The 14,864-nt window shown below is 36.2% G+C and overlaps 2 protein-coding genes, 1 long non-coding RNA gene and 1 pseudogene across 3 annotated transcripts; 2 read left to right on the top strand and 2 right to left on the bottom strand.

The window, feature by feature from the left end:
* Positions 1–600: 600 nt before the first annotated feature.
* On the top strand, positions 601–2,130 carry LOC112758666 (RING-H2 finger protein ATL3). The gene has a single exon (XM_025807387.3). It carries the CDS (start codon positions 976–978, stop codon positions 1,810–1,812), a length of 837 nt encoding a protein of 278 aa, XP_025663172.1. The 5' UTR covers positions 601–975; the 3' UTR covers positions 1,813–2,130.
* Positions 2,131–2,739: 609 nt separating this feature from the next.
* Positions 2,740–5,854, bottom strand: LOC112758667 (probable ubiquitin-conjugating enzyme E2 33; annotated as a pseudogene).
* A 782-nt stretch (positions 5,855–6,636) lies between these two features.
* Positions 6,637–7,382, top strand: LOC112758668 (uncharacterized). Its single transcript, XR_003179740.3, has 2 exons — positions 6,637–7,035; positions 7,120–7,382. It is a non-coding gene; the product is annotated as an uncharacterized lncRNA (long non-coding RNA).
* Positions 7,383–7,478: 96 nt separating this feature from the next.
* Positions 7,479–14,038, bottom strand: LOC112758665 (pumilio homolog 23). Its single transcript, XM_025807386.2, has 10 exons — positions 13,682–14,038; positions 13,251–13,614; positions 12,710–13,006; positions 12,199–12,366; positions 11,348–11,491; positions 10,208–10,327; positions 9,803–9,988; positions 8,848–8,996; positions 8,450–8,632; positions 7,479–8,131 (listed from the first exon to the last, which is right to left on the bottom strand). The coding sequence occupies exons 1-10, from the start codon at positions 13,828–13,830 to the stop codon at positions 7,687–7,689; spliced, it is 2,205 nt and encodes a 734-aa protein (XP_025663171.1). The 5' UTR covers positions 13,831–14,038; the 3' UTR covers positions 7,479–7,686.
* Positions 14,039–14,864: the final 826 nt, after the last annotated feature.

The raw sequence follows: 14,864 nt of genomic DNA, 5'->3' as shown, positions 1-14,864 counted from the left end.
GTTTAGCACTATTTACTATTAGAACAACCATTCAAATTAATCCCTAATTTAAAATTATATAATTTGATCTTTATTTTTAAGTGAATATTTACGGATAACTTAATAATTGAGAGATGTTAGATAATAATTTAGTCAAACATATTAAATTATCTAATAATTTTCAATAAATAACTTTATATAAAGATACATATAAATTTTCACTTTATTTTTATTACTTTAAAGTTTTTAAAAATTATATTTGTCAAATACATTAGACTTTTGTAGTTTTCAACCAATTTTTAATATGTATTTTAGATTAATAATTTTTTAATAAATTTTATTAAAGACATTCTTTTAAAAATATTATTATAAAATAAATTAATTTAAAATTATTATTATAAAACAAATTAATTTCTTTTAAAATAACAAACCAACAAAATTATAAGATGAACATAATTTACTGTTTTTAATAAATAATTAGTTAATAATATTTAAAAATATTAATTAAAAATATATTATTAAACTATTCAATTAAAAATGTTGAATTGTTAACTAAAAATATTGGTCTATAATTAAGATAGTTGGCTCTTAAGTTTTTAACTTAAACCAAAATACCAAGTCTTGTATAAATTCTTTCAAGGTTTATGTTGGATGTTTACTTTTTTATTAATTAAGCTTTGAATGCCGTCATTCGTTAGTTTTAAAAGTCCAAAGTCCAAAGTCCATTGTGGAGGGTTGTTTCTTCTTCCTCCAACTTGCGTTGATCGCTCTCGTGTACGCTTCTTCCTTAAACTTCATTTTCAACCTTCTAAACCTTCTCATTCAAAAACCAAACCCAACTTCCTCTTCTCTTTGCACTCTCTGCATATATATATAAATTAAAAGTTATAAACAAACTAACCTTCCCTCATTCCCATCGACTCTGCAACTAGCTGCTAAATTTAAACCTCTACTTTCCGTGTTCTCTTTCAGCAACTTCACAGTGACTTTGTCGCGATGAGTGACTCGTCGGTGCCAAGTGACAAGTTGGGTGAGTCTCCGGCGGTTGAGTTAACGGGCAAGATCATGGTGGTGGCCGTAATAGTCTTGTTCATGGTGGTTGTGTTCGTGCTGTTCCTCCATCTCTACGCCAAATGGTTCTGGTGGAGCATTGGAGAGAGCAACATTCCTCAACCCAGAAGGCGGCGGCGGCGCTTTGTGTTTGCTCCTGGTCAAGACCCGGCCAGCTCCGGCGCTGTCCGAAGAGGCCTTGAGCCTTCTGTGCTGAGATCCCTGCCGGTGTTGGTTTTCCAGCCGCAAGATTTCAAGGAAGGTATGGAATGTGCGGTTTGCCTTTCGGAGGTTGAAGAGGGGGAAAAGGCGAGGTTGTTACCAAAGTGCAATCATGGCTTCCACGTGGATTGCATTGATATGTGGTTCCAATCCCATTCCACTTGCCCCCTCTGCAGAAACCCTGTGACCTCTGCCACCGAATCTTCTTCTGATGCAGCTTTCCCCACAAATGTCTTCGTTTGGGGGAACCAGGCCCAAGTGAGTTCTTCTAATGGTGCTTCTTTGGAAGAAACTACTACTTCTTCGTCCTCGTCCTCTTCAGCTAGCAGCAGTGACAGAGTTCACCATCATGGCGGTGGATCGTTGGTGATTGATATACCAAGCGAGATCACTTCATCTTCTGCAAGCAGGTTTGCAGAAGAAGATGAGATGAAATCTCCCATTACAGGGAGACTGAAATCATTGAAGAGGCTGTTAAGCAGGGACAGGAGGATGAATCCTTCTAGTCCACGTTCTATAGACCTTGAACATGCAACGGGATCAGGGCAGAGCTCTAGCTAGCTAGGAATTTTCAGGGATGCTCGTTCGTTCTTTCTTTTTCTTTCTTTCATTTTTATGTACATGGCGGAAAAAATTGTTTTTATATTGTAAAAACTATAGGTAACATTAGAGTAGTAGGCTCATAAATGACCTGCTTTCATGAACTCAATTGTATTTCTTTTCTATCTTGAATTTCTTTAGCCTTTGCCCTTTAGGAAACCCCTTTCAGCCATCAAAATTGTCTGAAACATTTACAGCTTCGTTGCAGAGGCCAGACTGTTATTTGTATTGATGACATGCTTCTACGAATACGAATACAAATTCAAATTAATGACAAAATAGACGTTTCATTCTTCGTGGCATCAAAAGAAAAAACGGAAGCTATAAAAGGGCGGCTTCTTTATATTCTACTATTTTGGGCGACAAAAAGACTAGATATGTGAACTTCCTTTCTTATCTTAAAAATCGACTGCATAATAGTCTTGCTTAATTTTAAATTATTATTAACAAACAACTACGCATTCCACCATCAATATGGACTGAATCAAACCTATTAACCTATATATTGGTGGAGTTTCATTAACTACCACCCTTAAGAACAGTGGTTGTTCTTCATTTTCTATAACTCGTTGCCGCCATTTTTAGTTAGTTTTACATCACACTTGCATTGTCGTTTTCTCTGTCTTCGAACTCAATGACTTTGTTTTGTACTTCTACATGTTGATTTACGACTAATTCAAAGGACAACCGCTTTGACTGAATATTATAAAGAAAAGAAACAAATCATTAGTAAGACATCTAGCATGGGAGTTACAATATACAGATAAATCTGACATGTCCTGCTGCTACTAGTAGAGCATTAGTAGTGGTATTTACTACTTGGGGGAGAAACAAAAGTGGATGGGTTTGTTAACAACCAACGGTAACCCAGAATACAGACTTCAGGAATTTCTGAACACATCATAAGATTCATGCATGCAACTTATAGAATATATATTTATGGACAGATATGGCAACGTACACAGAGTAGAGGAGTAAAATTAGCTGAGATCATATAATGCAGCCTCCAAACTAAGTTCATCAATTCCAATACAAACCCCGGGATGACAGTGCGAGGAAAAAAATTCGAACCAGTCGAACAGCATTTAACGGACCCATAATCTGTAAATAATATAGTTCCATGCAATCACAGTTGAATCAGAGGCAATGCCATACCACCTCAAAGATGGATAAGAGCAATAACATCATCCAAGTTGGAAATGGTTGCTTTTTGGTTTTTCTTATGTCATTCAAGCTCTCTACTCTCTTCAAGCCCTCCAAGAAGGGATAGGCATAGCCTTTTCCAGAATCCATAGGTATAGGCGTATAGCCCTCCACGTACTCTGGGACATTTTTCTGAATGTTTCACTGCATAGAAAATCATATAACCAACATGAATTAAAAGTGAAATATCAATTTTTAGGACCTTGCCCCCTCCATCATGAATTGCTGCTGCAATGGCTTACTTCTTTCAATTGAAAGCAAGGGAGGATTTTGCTAGATGCTGCTCGGCAGTCATGGTGTTCACACTTCCGGTGGTTGGACTGTCGTCCATCTGCAAAAAAGAAATCCGCCAATTGCCAAAAGCAGAAAAGTAAAACACCACACCATGGTAGACTATCAAATACAATGAATTGATTAGTAAATTGCGTTGTGCAGAAAAGGAGTGTCAACAAACAAGAATGTTGAAAAGGAGCATTAAGCAAGACAGAATAAATGCTTTGTGATAAAAGGTATGAAGAGGAAACTATAATTTCATTACGATATGGAAAGTATAAAACACACTTACCATGAACCAAAGGAAGCCTGTAAGTATGCTGCATTCATATTCCATAAATTAGAAATAGCAGTACAGAGCTACAAAGTAATAATCTACATAAACTGATTCTCTCATGTGCCAATTGCTTAACGAAGACTTATAAATAATTGTAAAAGTAAAAGATAAATATAAAAAAACCAAACCAAAGCACAGAGGAATTTCATGTTGAATCCGTCTCACCTTGATACCGACCACATAGGCTTCCAACTTTCAGGACAAACTGCAAAAGCAACAAAAGCCCGCAAAAATAAAATTGAAACAAAATGGGTAACTCAGTACTAGTTGATTTTATGCTAATGGATAAAACCAAAAGAACTTACAGTCACTTATAGAAAAGCAGATATTTTTTTTTCTGTTATGAACCGTCCATTAGGTGTAATCATGCTATATATGACCAAAAGCATATGCTTAGGTAATATAACAATAAACCACATAACTGAAATGAACACTGATAAAATAATACTACAGCAGCAAGAAGCATCACCTGAATCCAGGTGGTTTGAATGGGTATTCTGGAGGAAATTTGATCTTTCCATGGTAATATCCACCTAAAAATAGGACAACGGAAAAAAAAACTGTAAATACCACAGCATTGATACATGAATTCCCCAATATGGCAATTAGGCAACAACTAAGTCTTGTATCCCTAGTGGGATCGGGTGACATTATCATGTTTATATTCAAATGATAATGAGTTCATAAATTGGAATCTTTCAAATGACAGAAGACAAAAAGTACTAAAATATTTGAGATACCAATATTCAACTATTGCTATATTAACAAACCTGCAAAAGGCATTCCTTCAATTCCCTCCAACACATAATCTGAGTTTTCAAGAGAAAATTAGATTCATGTCAAGTACTAAGTGGTTTCCAAAATCAGTGGCCAGACAAAAAGGAAAAAAAAAAGATTGCAAAGAGCTAACATTATAAAATAAGCTTACGCCACTCAAGAATATCATTTGGTGAGGGACAAGCCACAACATGGGAAACAGGCTCCTGCAAATTCAAAATTAAATTAAGCACCATCCAATTGACATTCTTTTGAAAGCTGTCCTCTGTTTATCATTTCTTTTCAAACAAAAAATTCCATGTGAATTGATTGATGCAGGCCAAGACAATCCACTAGTCATAGACTCATAGCAATAAATATAGCACCGTGGTAGACTATCGAAGATGGAGAACCAAAAAAAAAAATATTACAAGATAAATTAAAAAATTTAAAATATATAAAAACAGCGATGTATAAAGTATAAACTTTGGAAAAGCACGATAGCCATATGACTGTAAATCGACATGGAATGGAACTATGGAAGCAACCAAAATGTGAACATAGAAAAATAACAACACAATCTTAGAGAGAAGAAATATAATGTACTTTACAAAGAGCTCTATATTCGACTTGAAGTCGCTTGATACATGATTCCTCCGCCATCCAACAACTTCTAAACAGAATCAAGCTGAAGGCCCTCCTATGCGCTTATTTTCTCTCTCTCATTCCCCAAATTAATTTCCATTACCTGCCAAGCTTTGGGTATTAACATTAACATATGTTATGAACAGATGAAATTGAAGACAAAATGGGATGAGGAATGACCAACCCCCCCCCCCCCCCAAAAAAAAAAAACAAAAAAAAAAGAAGAAAAGGCAAGCGAATTTTATTCAATCATAAAGATTAAGATGCAAAGATGAAGACAGCATAGTTAAGATTTCAAAACATGGGTTTACATTACATGATTAAGCTAGCTAGAGTCAATAAGCGCGCACATAATTTAGTGAGTGTAGTAAGCTGTATGGTATGCCTGCACGTGATAGGAGAAAACCAAAATCAGAACTTCATCCGCAAAGAATTATAGTCCCTCCAACTAAACAAGCACAACTCAACTGACTTAAACTCCATCTATAAACTAAATAGCGTCCCTAATAAATTATCCATCGGATAATGTCCTGCGAGAAAAAAAGATTTACTCTAAAGAACAATGAAGGCCGGTTTAACAAAAGCGTTGAACAGAATGAGATAGTCAGAAAACGAAATTACCCGAGAGGGGGGAGAAACCTAATTCTAATCTACCACAGAAATGAATTCTTCAGGTTCCCAATCCCAATACACATCCAGTGTAAAGAAAGAAGTCGAAGAGGAAAAGTTGATAATGATACTCGGTGGAAGGCACTACCAAGGTACCAAAACGGTTGAGTTCAATTGAATTCCTTCGCTAGTCTACACAGTACACGCACGCATTATTGTATCTTTCCCACGAAACGGAAACCAACCTTGCTTTCGTTGTTTCAAAGACCATTTTAGCCTTACCACTGGTATCTGAGGACAATCCAGACAATGAGAGCGGTTTTCAAATAAACAAATAAAGAATCTGATTCTGATCTCTATCCCCATAAAACATTAGGACATTGAGATGTAAACATATAAATAAATATACGGTCATGAGGAGGAGGAGGACTCCCACCAACTCTCTTGCATGATTATTTTAAATTTAAGAATGTTAAGTGTAAAACTGTAAATGCAGCGAGTAAAGAGCACGATTGGCCTTTGATAGAGAATTGTAATCATGGCATGGAATACGCAACAAAACATAGTACTGCTACTGATTACTGAATGTGCATACACTGAATATAGCGTAACAATATTTTCTTCTTTTGTTTCCGCGACTAACGCATGAAACTATCCTAATCCAAGCGAGCAGGAAGGAAGTGGTGCATGCACTTCAATTTTCTGAGCCTACCTGCTTCTCACCTAAGATAATCATTTGCTGCTGCCTACTGCCTACTGCCTAATGCGTCCATCGGATTCCTGGTGCCACTGTCACCCACTAATAAATATTCAGTATCATATCATCTACTACACTTACAGTTACAATAACATCACGTGGCCGATCACATGACCTTTCTGAGATATCTGTCTCCATTTTCACCAAATCCAAAGGCTACACATACTACAATACAAACAAGATACAGCGGTCAAAAGTTGAGCACATGATCCCACATGTTCCCTGTAGCCTCAGACATACCAATAAATAATGAATGAATCGCAATTCCCAAATCCCACCCATAATAATATCTCGTCATTAGCTTCAATACTCAAAATGCAACAAGCACAACAACCATAACAACCAAGATACCCCTCACTACCATGAAGGGCTGGTCCCTGCCACTTGCTACTCTTGCTCTTGTGCTATCACTGTTATTATCAGCCTGTTCTAGGGCCAAAGCTGAGGCTCCCCCATCCCGACAAGTGCGCTCTTTGTCATTAACCAAAACTTCATCCTCTCCTCAAGCTCCAAGAGATTTGCCACCCCGGAAGAGTCGTTCCAAGCAGCTGGATTCGTCTTTACGAAGAATTCCACCAAGCAAATCAAATCCCACACAAAACAAGTAACTCTTACTACTAACAGTTTCTCGCCATTCGATTATATGCAGCTGCCTATGATTGACAGAAACACCGTATTTCCATCGCAGGTTCAACCCTCCCTCAGATGGTTGAGAGACAGAACAAACACTGCAGCAGTGCCAAACACACCCGTTTTTCTTCTCATGTCTTTCATTTTCTTCTTGTTTCCCTTTCTAAGCAAACAGAACTGTTAGTGTACAATGGTGTTTTGCCTTCCAACTGCCAAGTGCCAGTGATTATATGTACAACAGTTTATATTGTATTTCACAGTTTTGCTAACCAAGCTTGTTGAGTTCTGATACACAATATATGATATTAGTATTCTTAAACATGGATTTATCTCTTGAAGTTTGTAGCAAAGCATTACATACATACAGAAGAACACCAATGATATACTGGAGTCAAGGAGGACATGGGAAAGAGAAGATTTGGGGAAAAGAATTTTATATTTTTGCAATAATTACCTTTTGACACACAACGCGATTGCTCTTTTCAGTTACAAAGTCTAGCTGATATTATAAATGATACAAAATCGTAAGCAAAGAGAAAGTCATCCAAATCTATCATACATCAAATCCCACCTTCTGACCACGCATGAATATTTTCCAACAAAAATAAAAAAGTCATCCTCCACTCTAATCAATGTTATCCTTCATTTTCTTGAGAGAAGCTTCACGTACATCACCATCTCTTTGCCGTTTCTTGTTAGACTTTCTAGCTGTTGCCGTAGCTGCAGTATCATTCTTATTCCCAACCTTTTTCTTGTTGGACATTTTCTTTCCCCTTCTAAAGTTATTATTGTCATCACCAACTTTGGCAATGTTCTTACCTTTCTGCTCTGATTTTCTCTTGAACTTCTGCTTGCTCAGAAATGGTGCAGCAGTACCTAGGGATTGGTTAATCTCTTTCCTCAATTCTGTCACTGTTTTTGGATTTGATTTATTGTTTGAACTTCCGGCAAGAAACCGATCTTTTCTCCTTGGCTTTGTATCACTGGAGCCAAATGTAGAGGAAAAATCTTTATAAGCAAATTCTTTGGAGGCTTGTTTTGACCTCCAACGATCAGGATGGGAAGCAAACCTGGAGAAACAAAGCAAAGGCATGAATCATTAAAGAAAAATGTTATAAACTCAATTTTACAAGCAAACAACTATTCAGAACTACAGCATTCCTTTGGATGCCAGATTAATGCATAGTTTTTGATGTAAGAATGCTAAACCCTCCAATAAAATGCTTGCCTTTCTTTTTCTCTTTTTTTTGTGTGTGGCAAGAGGGGGGGAGATAAATTCTTGGTTCGTGGACTCTTTAGTAGAGGGCAGAGCCAAGGGATTGAGGGGAGGGGGAAAAAATGGAAAGTAATAAATTGAGCCATTCCACAATAAAAAGCCAACAGCATACCAGTCAACATCTAGTTTCCTTAATAGGTGAGAGCCCTGCTTCGTCTTCGAGAGCTCACTCCGCACAGCCAATAACTCAGAAACTATAGACTCTCTTAGTGACAGATTACAGGCAGTGAAGCACTTTTCAATCACGAAAGCACCCGATGAGTGAGCTGCTACCTTTCCAAAATGGCTTTCTAGTCTACAAATAAGTAAAAAGAAAACAAAGTTACTCAATAAAGCAGTGATTTTGCATTCTATTACATAAATTTTATGATATTTCAACTTGTAGTGTAGAGAGGTTGTGGCGTCTTTAATAAATAAATAAACCCTAAAAACAGAGTTTACTGAATTTACTCCTTTAGCATAAATTAGAACATCCAAATAGATATAAATTCAAGAGATATGAAGACACACTTTTTAACTAATCTGCATTTCTCTTTTTCAGAAGCACTTGAGCTTAGAAAGGCCTCAATAACGTGTGATCCCTTTGCATCTCTCACTGCCTCAAGAACATGAGGTGTTTCCATGGATGTTATACTGATGATATAAGGTTTAATATATTCCTGCGAAAACAGAGTAGGACAACATGGGCAACAAATTAATACAACTTTACATAAAAATAAAAATTTATTAAAAAATGACTTCTTATATATACCCAAAACTAGCACGTCATGGTATATATGTTTCCATTGACTCCAGATTAAGCATAAAATCACATCATAATGACACCAAAAGCTCACTACCCTACCAGTATCTGAATGTCCATTATTATCTCAGGTAAAAGAAACCACATAAAGAATAACCCATCTCTAAAAACTGGGAGAACCTGTCCCCAAGCCCCCGAATATTAATCTTCCAAAATCCTACAATGCTACAAGAGGACTTGGAGATGATCATGATTTTCATAATTAATGGTGAAGAATGAAGGTTTTTATTTACAAACAACAAATGGCAGGTCTGCAAGCATCGAATAAGTCTAGTTTGGCATTCCTTTTGACTTCAGGATCATTAACATTAATATCAGATCAGGAAGCGATGAGTAACACTTTTCTTAACCCTAAACCCAAAAAAAGAATTGGAAGGAATCCGGATGCAATTCCTCTTTATCCTTTTCCTATAATAGATCATCTTTTCCTTTCAATTACTTTTCAGCCAACAGTGCAAGGCATGCTCTACATAACAATGCCCATTCCCAGAGTAAACAATTCTAAAAGAATGCAAGATCTCCTAACAATTAGGAATCCAATGGTTCCTATGGTTACACTTCAGAAGCATCTACATATGTTTGTAACAAACACCATGCAGTGGGAGAACCCTTACCCTTTTATCAATTGTGCCACAGATACGATTAAAATTCAAGTTTACTTACACTTTTAAACCGGAATATTGCCTGCAGAATCAGAGAACCCATGACATGCATTTTATCTCCACTTTGCCAGCTCCAATTGGACTTGTCTTCACAAGAGAAATAGCTATCAAGAAATAGTAGCCGTGGAACAATACATTTTGGAGACTCATCCGCTGAGCACACTGTTTTGGCAAGGAATTGACAGCACTGCCACAAAGTGACAAAAAGGTTATGAAGTTTATACAAATATGATCACCAGATTTATGAAAGTAAGATGTCTTCAGCATGCAACAAGTTAATAGTGTTACATCATTTACTTTTGAGCTTTGACTGAAGATTTAGAAGCAAAGAACTTAGTCTACAATTTCAAAGACAAATATATAGGTCAATTGACTCATCTTGGATACTAGCAACAAAATTGCAAACCTTGTGTTCATTAAAATGAAGCCTCTCACTGGCCGCAATAAGTGCTGCAACAACTCCTGACCTTCCCATTTTGAAAAGATCCTCCAGATTTGATCCAAGTTCATCCCAGATCAGCCTCATCTAGAAAAACAATTAAAGGGATTCAAACAAACATGACAAATGAATTTGGAAAGATAGAACTATAACACAAATAGGCATTTTCAAAAACGGTGATGCTACATCTACAAGAGTTTTTGTAACCAAGTCTAAGCAAGTTGGCACAAGCCCAGGAGAAAAAAAGAAAGACATGCATGCATCATCAATCCTCCTTCTCCGTGCTTTCCAGCACAGAAATTTTTGTTGGTGAGCCCAGAAACTTATTGATATAGCACAAAAACTTTTTCACATAGCACAAATTTATCGATATAACAGAAATATTTGCACATAGAACATAAATTTTTGCTGTGAATGTATTTTGTTGGTTGGATGAGACAATGTTCTGGACATGTGGTCTTTCAATAATTTGTGTTGTGCTCCAAAATTTATGTTTTGTGCATATTTTATTGGTTGGGTATCAATGTTTTAGACATGTGGTCCTTCAAAAATTTCTGTATTGTACACCAAAATTTCTGTGCTATGCATATTTTGTTGGTTGGGTATCAATGTTTTGGACATGTAAATCAAAATTTGTGCTCTAGTTTTCTAAACATACATAGGAGAAGAAGACGATGAAGACGATAATGATGATGATAATGAAGGAGGACGAGGAGGAGGAAAAAGAAGGAGGAGAAGAAATCAAACAAGAGAAGAAGAAATAGACATTGAAGAAGACCTTGAAGAAGAAGGAGGAGGAAGTGGAGGAGGAGGAGGAGGCAGCCACGATGACGACATTGTTGAAGAAGAAGAAGACAATGACGACAACAAGTTGAAGAAGCGTGTACAATAGGTGGACTTGGTTCAAAAAAAGCTTGGCTGCCTAGCTTTATTGTTTAAAGAATATATGCTAGGGAGTAGAGACAAGTACAGTGTGTGCAATATTAACTATTAAGCAACCAATTTTACACTTAGAATAGATCACCCCCTCTACAAGTAGTGCAAAACATCCGGTATTAATAAGATTAATGAGATTCAATCATTCAGAGATAAATATAGGCGTAATACCAGATCTTGATTGCTTGTATGGGAAATCAATGCTTGTACAACAAAGTTCCCGTGTTGATGAGATGATAACTCAAACAATGAATTCCTGAATACTTTCGTAAACAATTCATTGAACAAGGCCTCAGGAGATACTTCCAAAACAACCTGCAAAAGATTTAGAAGACTTGCTTACCTCCAAATGTTATAGAGAAAGGATTTCGTTGATGCCTCCATAAAATTAAAGGCAAAAGTATAAAATTATTAGAAATGGACCCCATAAAACATCCAAGATTCAGACCACTTTCCACTAAAACAACTTTCCACTAAGACATATTTTAAGGTGTAACTTTTGAAACCCTTTTAAGACTATACTCATGGAAAGGTTAAATGAGAAAATATGCATTGGTTCTTTAACACCAAAAAGCCATGGCAAAAATTCAAGTCTGTTGTAGAGATTTTGGAAAATTCAAACTTCCAATAATCTCTTGCAATAAGATTTAACAAATTATGTGTAGGATTTTAAAACTCATCTCTGCGTTATTCACAAGCTCAAGAAGCCATGGCAAAAATTCAAGTCTGTTGTAGAGATTTTGTAAAATTCAAACTTCCAAAAATCTCTTACAATAAGATTTAACAAATTATGTGTAGGATTTTAAAACTCATCTCTGCGTTATTCACAAGCTCAAGAAGCCATGGCAAAAATTCAAGTCTGTTGTAGAGATTTTGGAAAATTCAAACTTCCAAAAATCTCTTACAATAAGATTTAACAAATTATGTGTAGGATTTTAAAACATCATCTCTGCATTATTCACAAGCTCAAGCACTAATATAGCTAATTATAGACAGTTTCCCCTCATCTATATTTTTCTCACCTCCATTAGATGGCTAAATTCAGCTTCTTTTGACAACTTTATGAGCTCTGCAACTACTGTATCTTCTAAAAAACTGCCCTCTGGATTTCTCTTATCTTTGCAGCCAAGAAGGATGGGAATTACATGTAACAACTCTTCATCGTTGCCTGCCAGAACCCGTAGAGTCGTCTGCCATTAAATAAAGAAAATCATTTAAGATGATAGGTATGAAAGTGTAAAATGAACAAGGAGCACATAAAGGCAGCATAGAAAATGTTTTGACCCAAGAGGTTACCAAGTTAAGGTGAAATTCTAGAATCTCTTTAATGTGTGACAGAGACAGTTATAAAGCAAACAAATCCAAAGAAATTTTACTCAAAAGCAGGCTATAATATCTCACAGAAGCTTCATCATATCATCAACCACATTTAAGGTTCCCCTTTAACATGATATTAGAAAAGGCCAAACCAAGTCTGATGCTGTATTCATTAAATCAACAACAACAACAAAATAATATATTTGGAAAACATGCCTGAAAAACAAAACTGCTGAATGGGTCAACTTGTAGAGTCTTGATGCTTTTCCCAGCATTCTTTAACATCTCCGACACAAATAACTTGAGCAAATTTGGAAATCCAGATTGAAATTTTGTTGCATCGTGTTTCTTCGAAACATTCAAATTCAACCGCCCTGCCAGTACAGTTGCCGCTTTTGAAAAGTAATATTCAGACTTATCTAGTGGTACTCCCTTGCAAAGGCAAAGTAGAGTGCGAAGCACATGAGAACCATAGCAATTACGCATCACCTCAACAGAACTAGCTGCCATGACCTGCCAAGTGAGTAGTACACGTATAAGAAGAATTCACATCTGCAGCAAAGCTAGGTATAACAATTTGACATCATGTTTTAAAATATGCATGTGCAACATCAACTAATCTCTTTCGCCGGCTAATCCGTCTACCTAATCAATTGAATACATTAAAGCAAGAACAAGGAATCACAGAAAAGTATTATCTAAGAGACAATGTAGTATTAAGAACTGGTTGTAACTAGTAGAATTAGTTGCGTTGCACCTTGCATACTGTGGTTAAAGCCTCCTCGAGCTGAGGGCGAGCATCATTGTCTTGAACACGAGTTGATAAAGACTTGAGGATTGCCTCAGCTACATGAGAACCGGACCTATCCATGGCAATAGCAGGGAAGTTATCGGCACAGCTTTGAAGGAAAGCACAGAGGTGTTCAACATCAGATCCCTGAATGATGGTTTCCAAAGTGTGGCTTAGAATGTAATCAGTTGCGACCTCAAATTCGAATCCCTTAGTCTCTTCGAGAGCGTTCCCACATATGAGAGTGCGTTCCTCCAACTCAACCGCATTACTTTCGAAAAGGTTAGCGATTTCTAACAAGTATTTGGATATTTCAGGATCAACCTGTTTCCTGCGAATAGTGTAACGTTCAGTTTCAGTTGAGAAGGAACCGAATAGGGATAAGGGATAAGAAATACCTGATACGGGATGGTTGAGGAGCGGTAGAGCCATGGCGGTTGAAGGTCTTAGTGTCTTTCATGGAATGTTGCGTGTGTCCATGCCCTTTGTTATGTTGCTGCTGTTTCTTGTTCTTTCCTTTTCCTTGGTTGTAGTGATGCTCACCCATTGAACAGAGCAGAGGGAGAGAGGGGGAGGCAGCTGTTAATCTGTTTATTGTGGAATGAATGACTGGTAAGTAGCGGCGGCGGCTGCTGTGGTTTTGTGATGGTGGCGCGCTACTCTTCTCGCTTATTGTAGTTTTCTAAGCAAGTAGCAACTGCCAAAGGTTAGGAACTCCAAAACGCGCCGTATTGTGTCTTACCATGACCTTTGCTGAAGAAAAAGGTTTAGGAGCCAAAATCGCTTTAGGCCTTTAGTCAACTAATTAAAACATAATATAAAAACATTTCAAATTAAAAATAATAAATTATATAAACTTTAAACAAAATAAATATTTAAAAAGAAATAAAATAAAATTTAAGAATTAAGATTTAAAATTTATTATTTAAGTTTTAAAATTTAAAATTTAGGATTTAAAGTTTAAAATAGTTCGAGTAGTGAGTAATTAATGGTAGTAAATGAAATTATGGTATTGAATAAAAAATATCTAATAAAGAATAAAAAAATAGGAAAAAGTTTAGGGGCTAGCAGATTTTGTGGTTTTTAGCTATCAATTAGCTATTAATTAGCCATCAATGATATTTTTAATGGTGTGAGATTGCATCTAATGGTGTAGAATCATTCAATTTCCTTTTGATGGTTAAGTGCTGGCCAGAATTTAGCAAAAGTGCTGGTCCCTTAGCACTCCTCAAAAAATAGTCCTGTTACATATTTAAATTTTTTTTACAACTAAATTCAACCAAGTTAATCCAAACTCAACAAAATTCTAAACACTTCTTTTTCAGAATTTTTTCTAAAATAAAATAAAAAATTATTATTTTTCAAAACCCTATTTTTCAACTTTAATTTCCCAAATACGATTTTTTTTTCAAATTAGGTTTGTCGCACTCCGTTCGCCTAACCCTGGCGAACTCCACTTCAATTCTTTATAGAGTTTGCCGTGGGTTAAACAAACTCTATAAAAAAATATAGAGTTCATCGGGGGTGCGGCGAACTCGTCCTAAATAAAAAAAATTCATATTTAAAAATTAAAATTGAAAA

This window comes from Arachis hypogaea, chromosome 16, assembly GCF_003086295.3.
Source record: "Arachis hypogaea cultivar Tifrunner chromosome 16, arahy.Tifrunner.gnm2.J5K5, whole genome shotgun sequence".
NCBI classification, from domain to species: Eukaryota; Viridiplantae; Streptophyta; class Magnoliopsida; order Fabales; family Fabaceae; genus Arachis; species Arachis hypogaea.
The sequence above is the reverse complement of the archived record's forward strand: the minus strand, read 5'-3'. Positions and strand labels throughout refer to the sequence as shown.

Bases quoted from the DNA above. Each gene is read 5' to 3' on its own strand.
- LOC112758666 (XM_025807387.3), top strand. From the start codon at position 976: ATGAGTGACTCGTCGGTGCCAAGTGACAAGTTGGGTGAGTCTCCGGCG.
- LOC112758665 (XM_025807386.2), bottom strand. From the start codon at position 13,830: ATGGGTGAGCATCACTACAACCAAGGAAAAGGAAAGAACAAGAAACAG. The intron at 13,007-13,250 runs GTGCAACGCAAC...CTCACTTGGCAG, and splicing joins CTTTAACCACAGTATGCAAG to GTCATGGCAGCTAGTTCTGT. The intron at 9,989-10,207 runs GTTTGCAATTTT...ACTTTGTGGCAG, and splicing joins TTCATTTTAATGAACACAAG to TGCTGTCAATTCCTTGCCAA.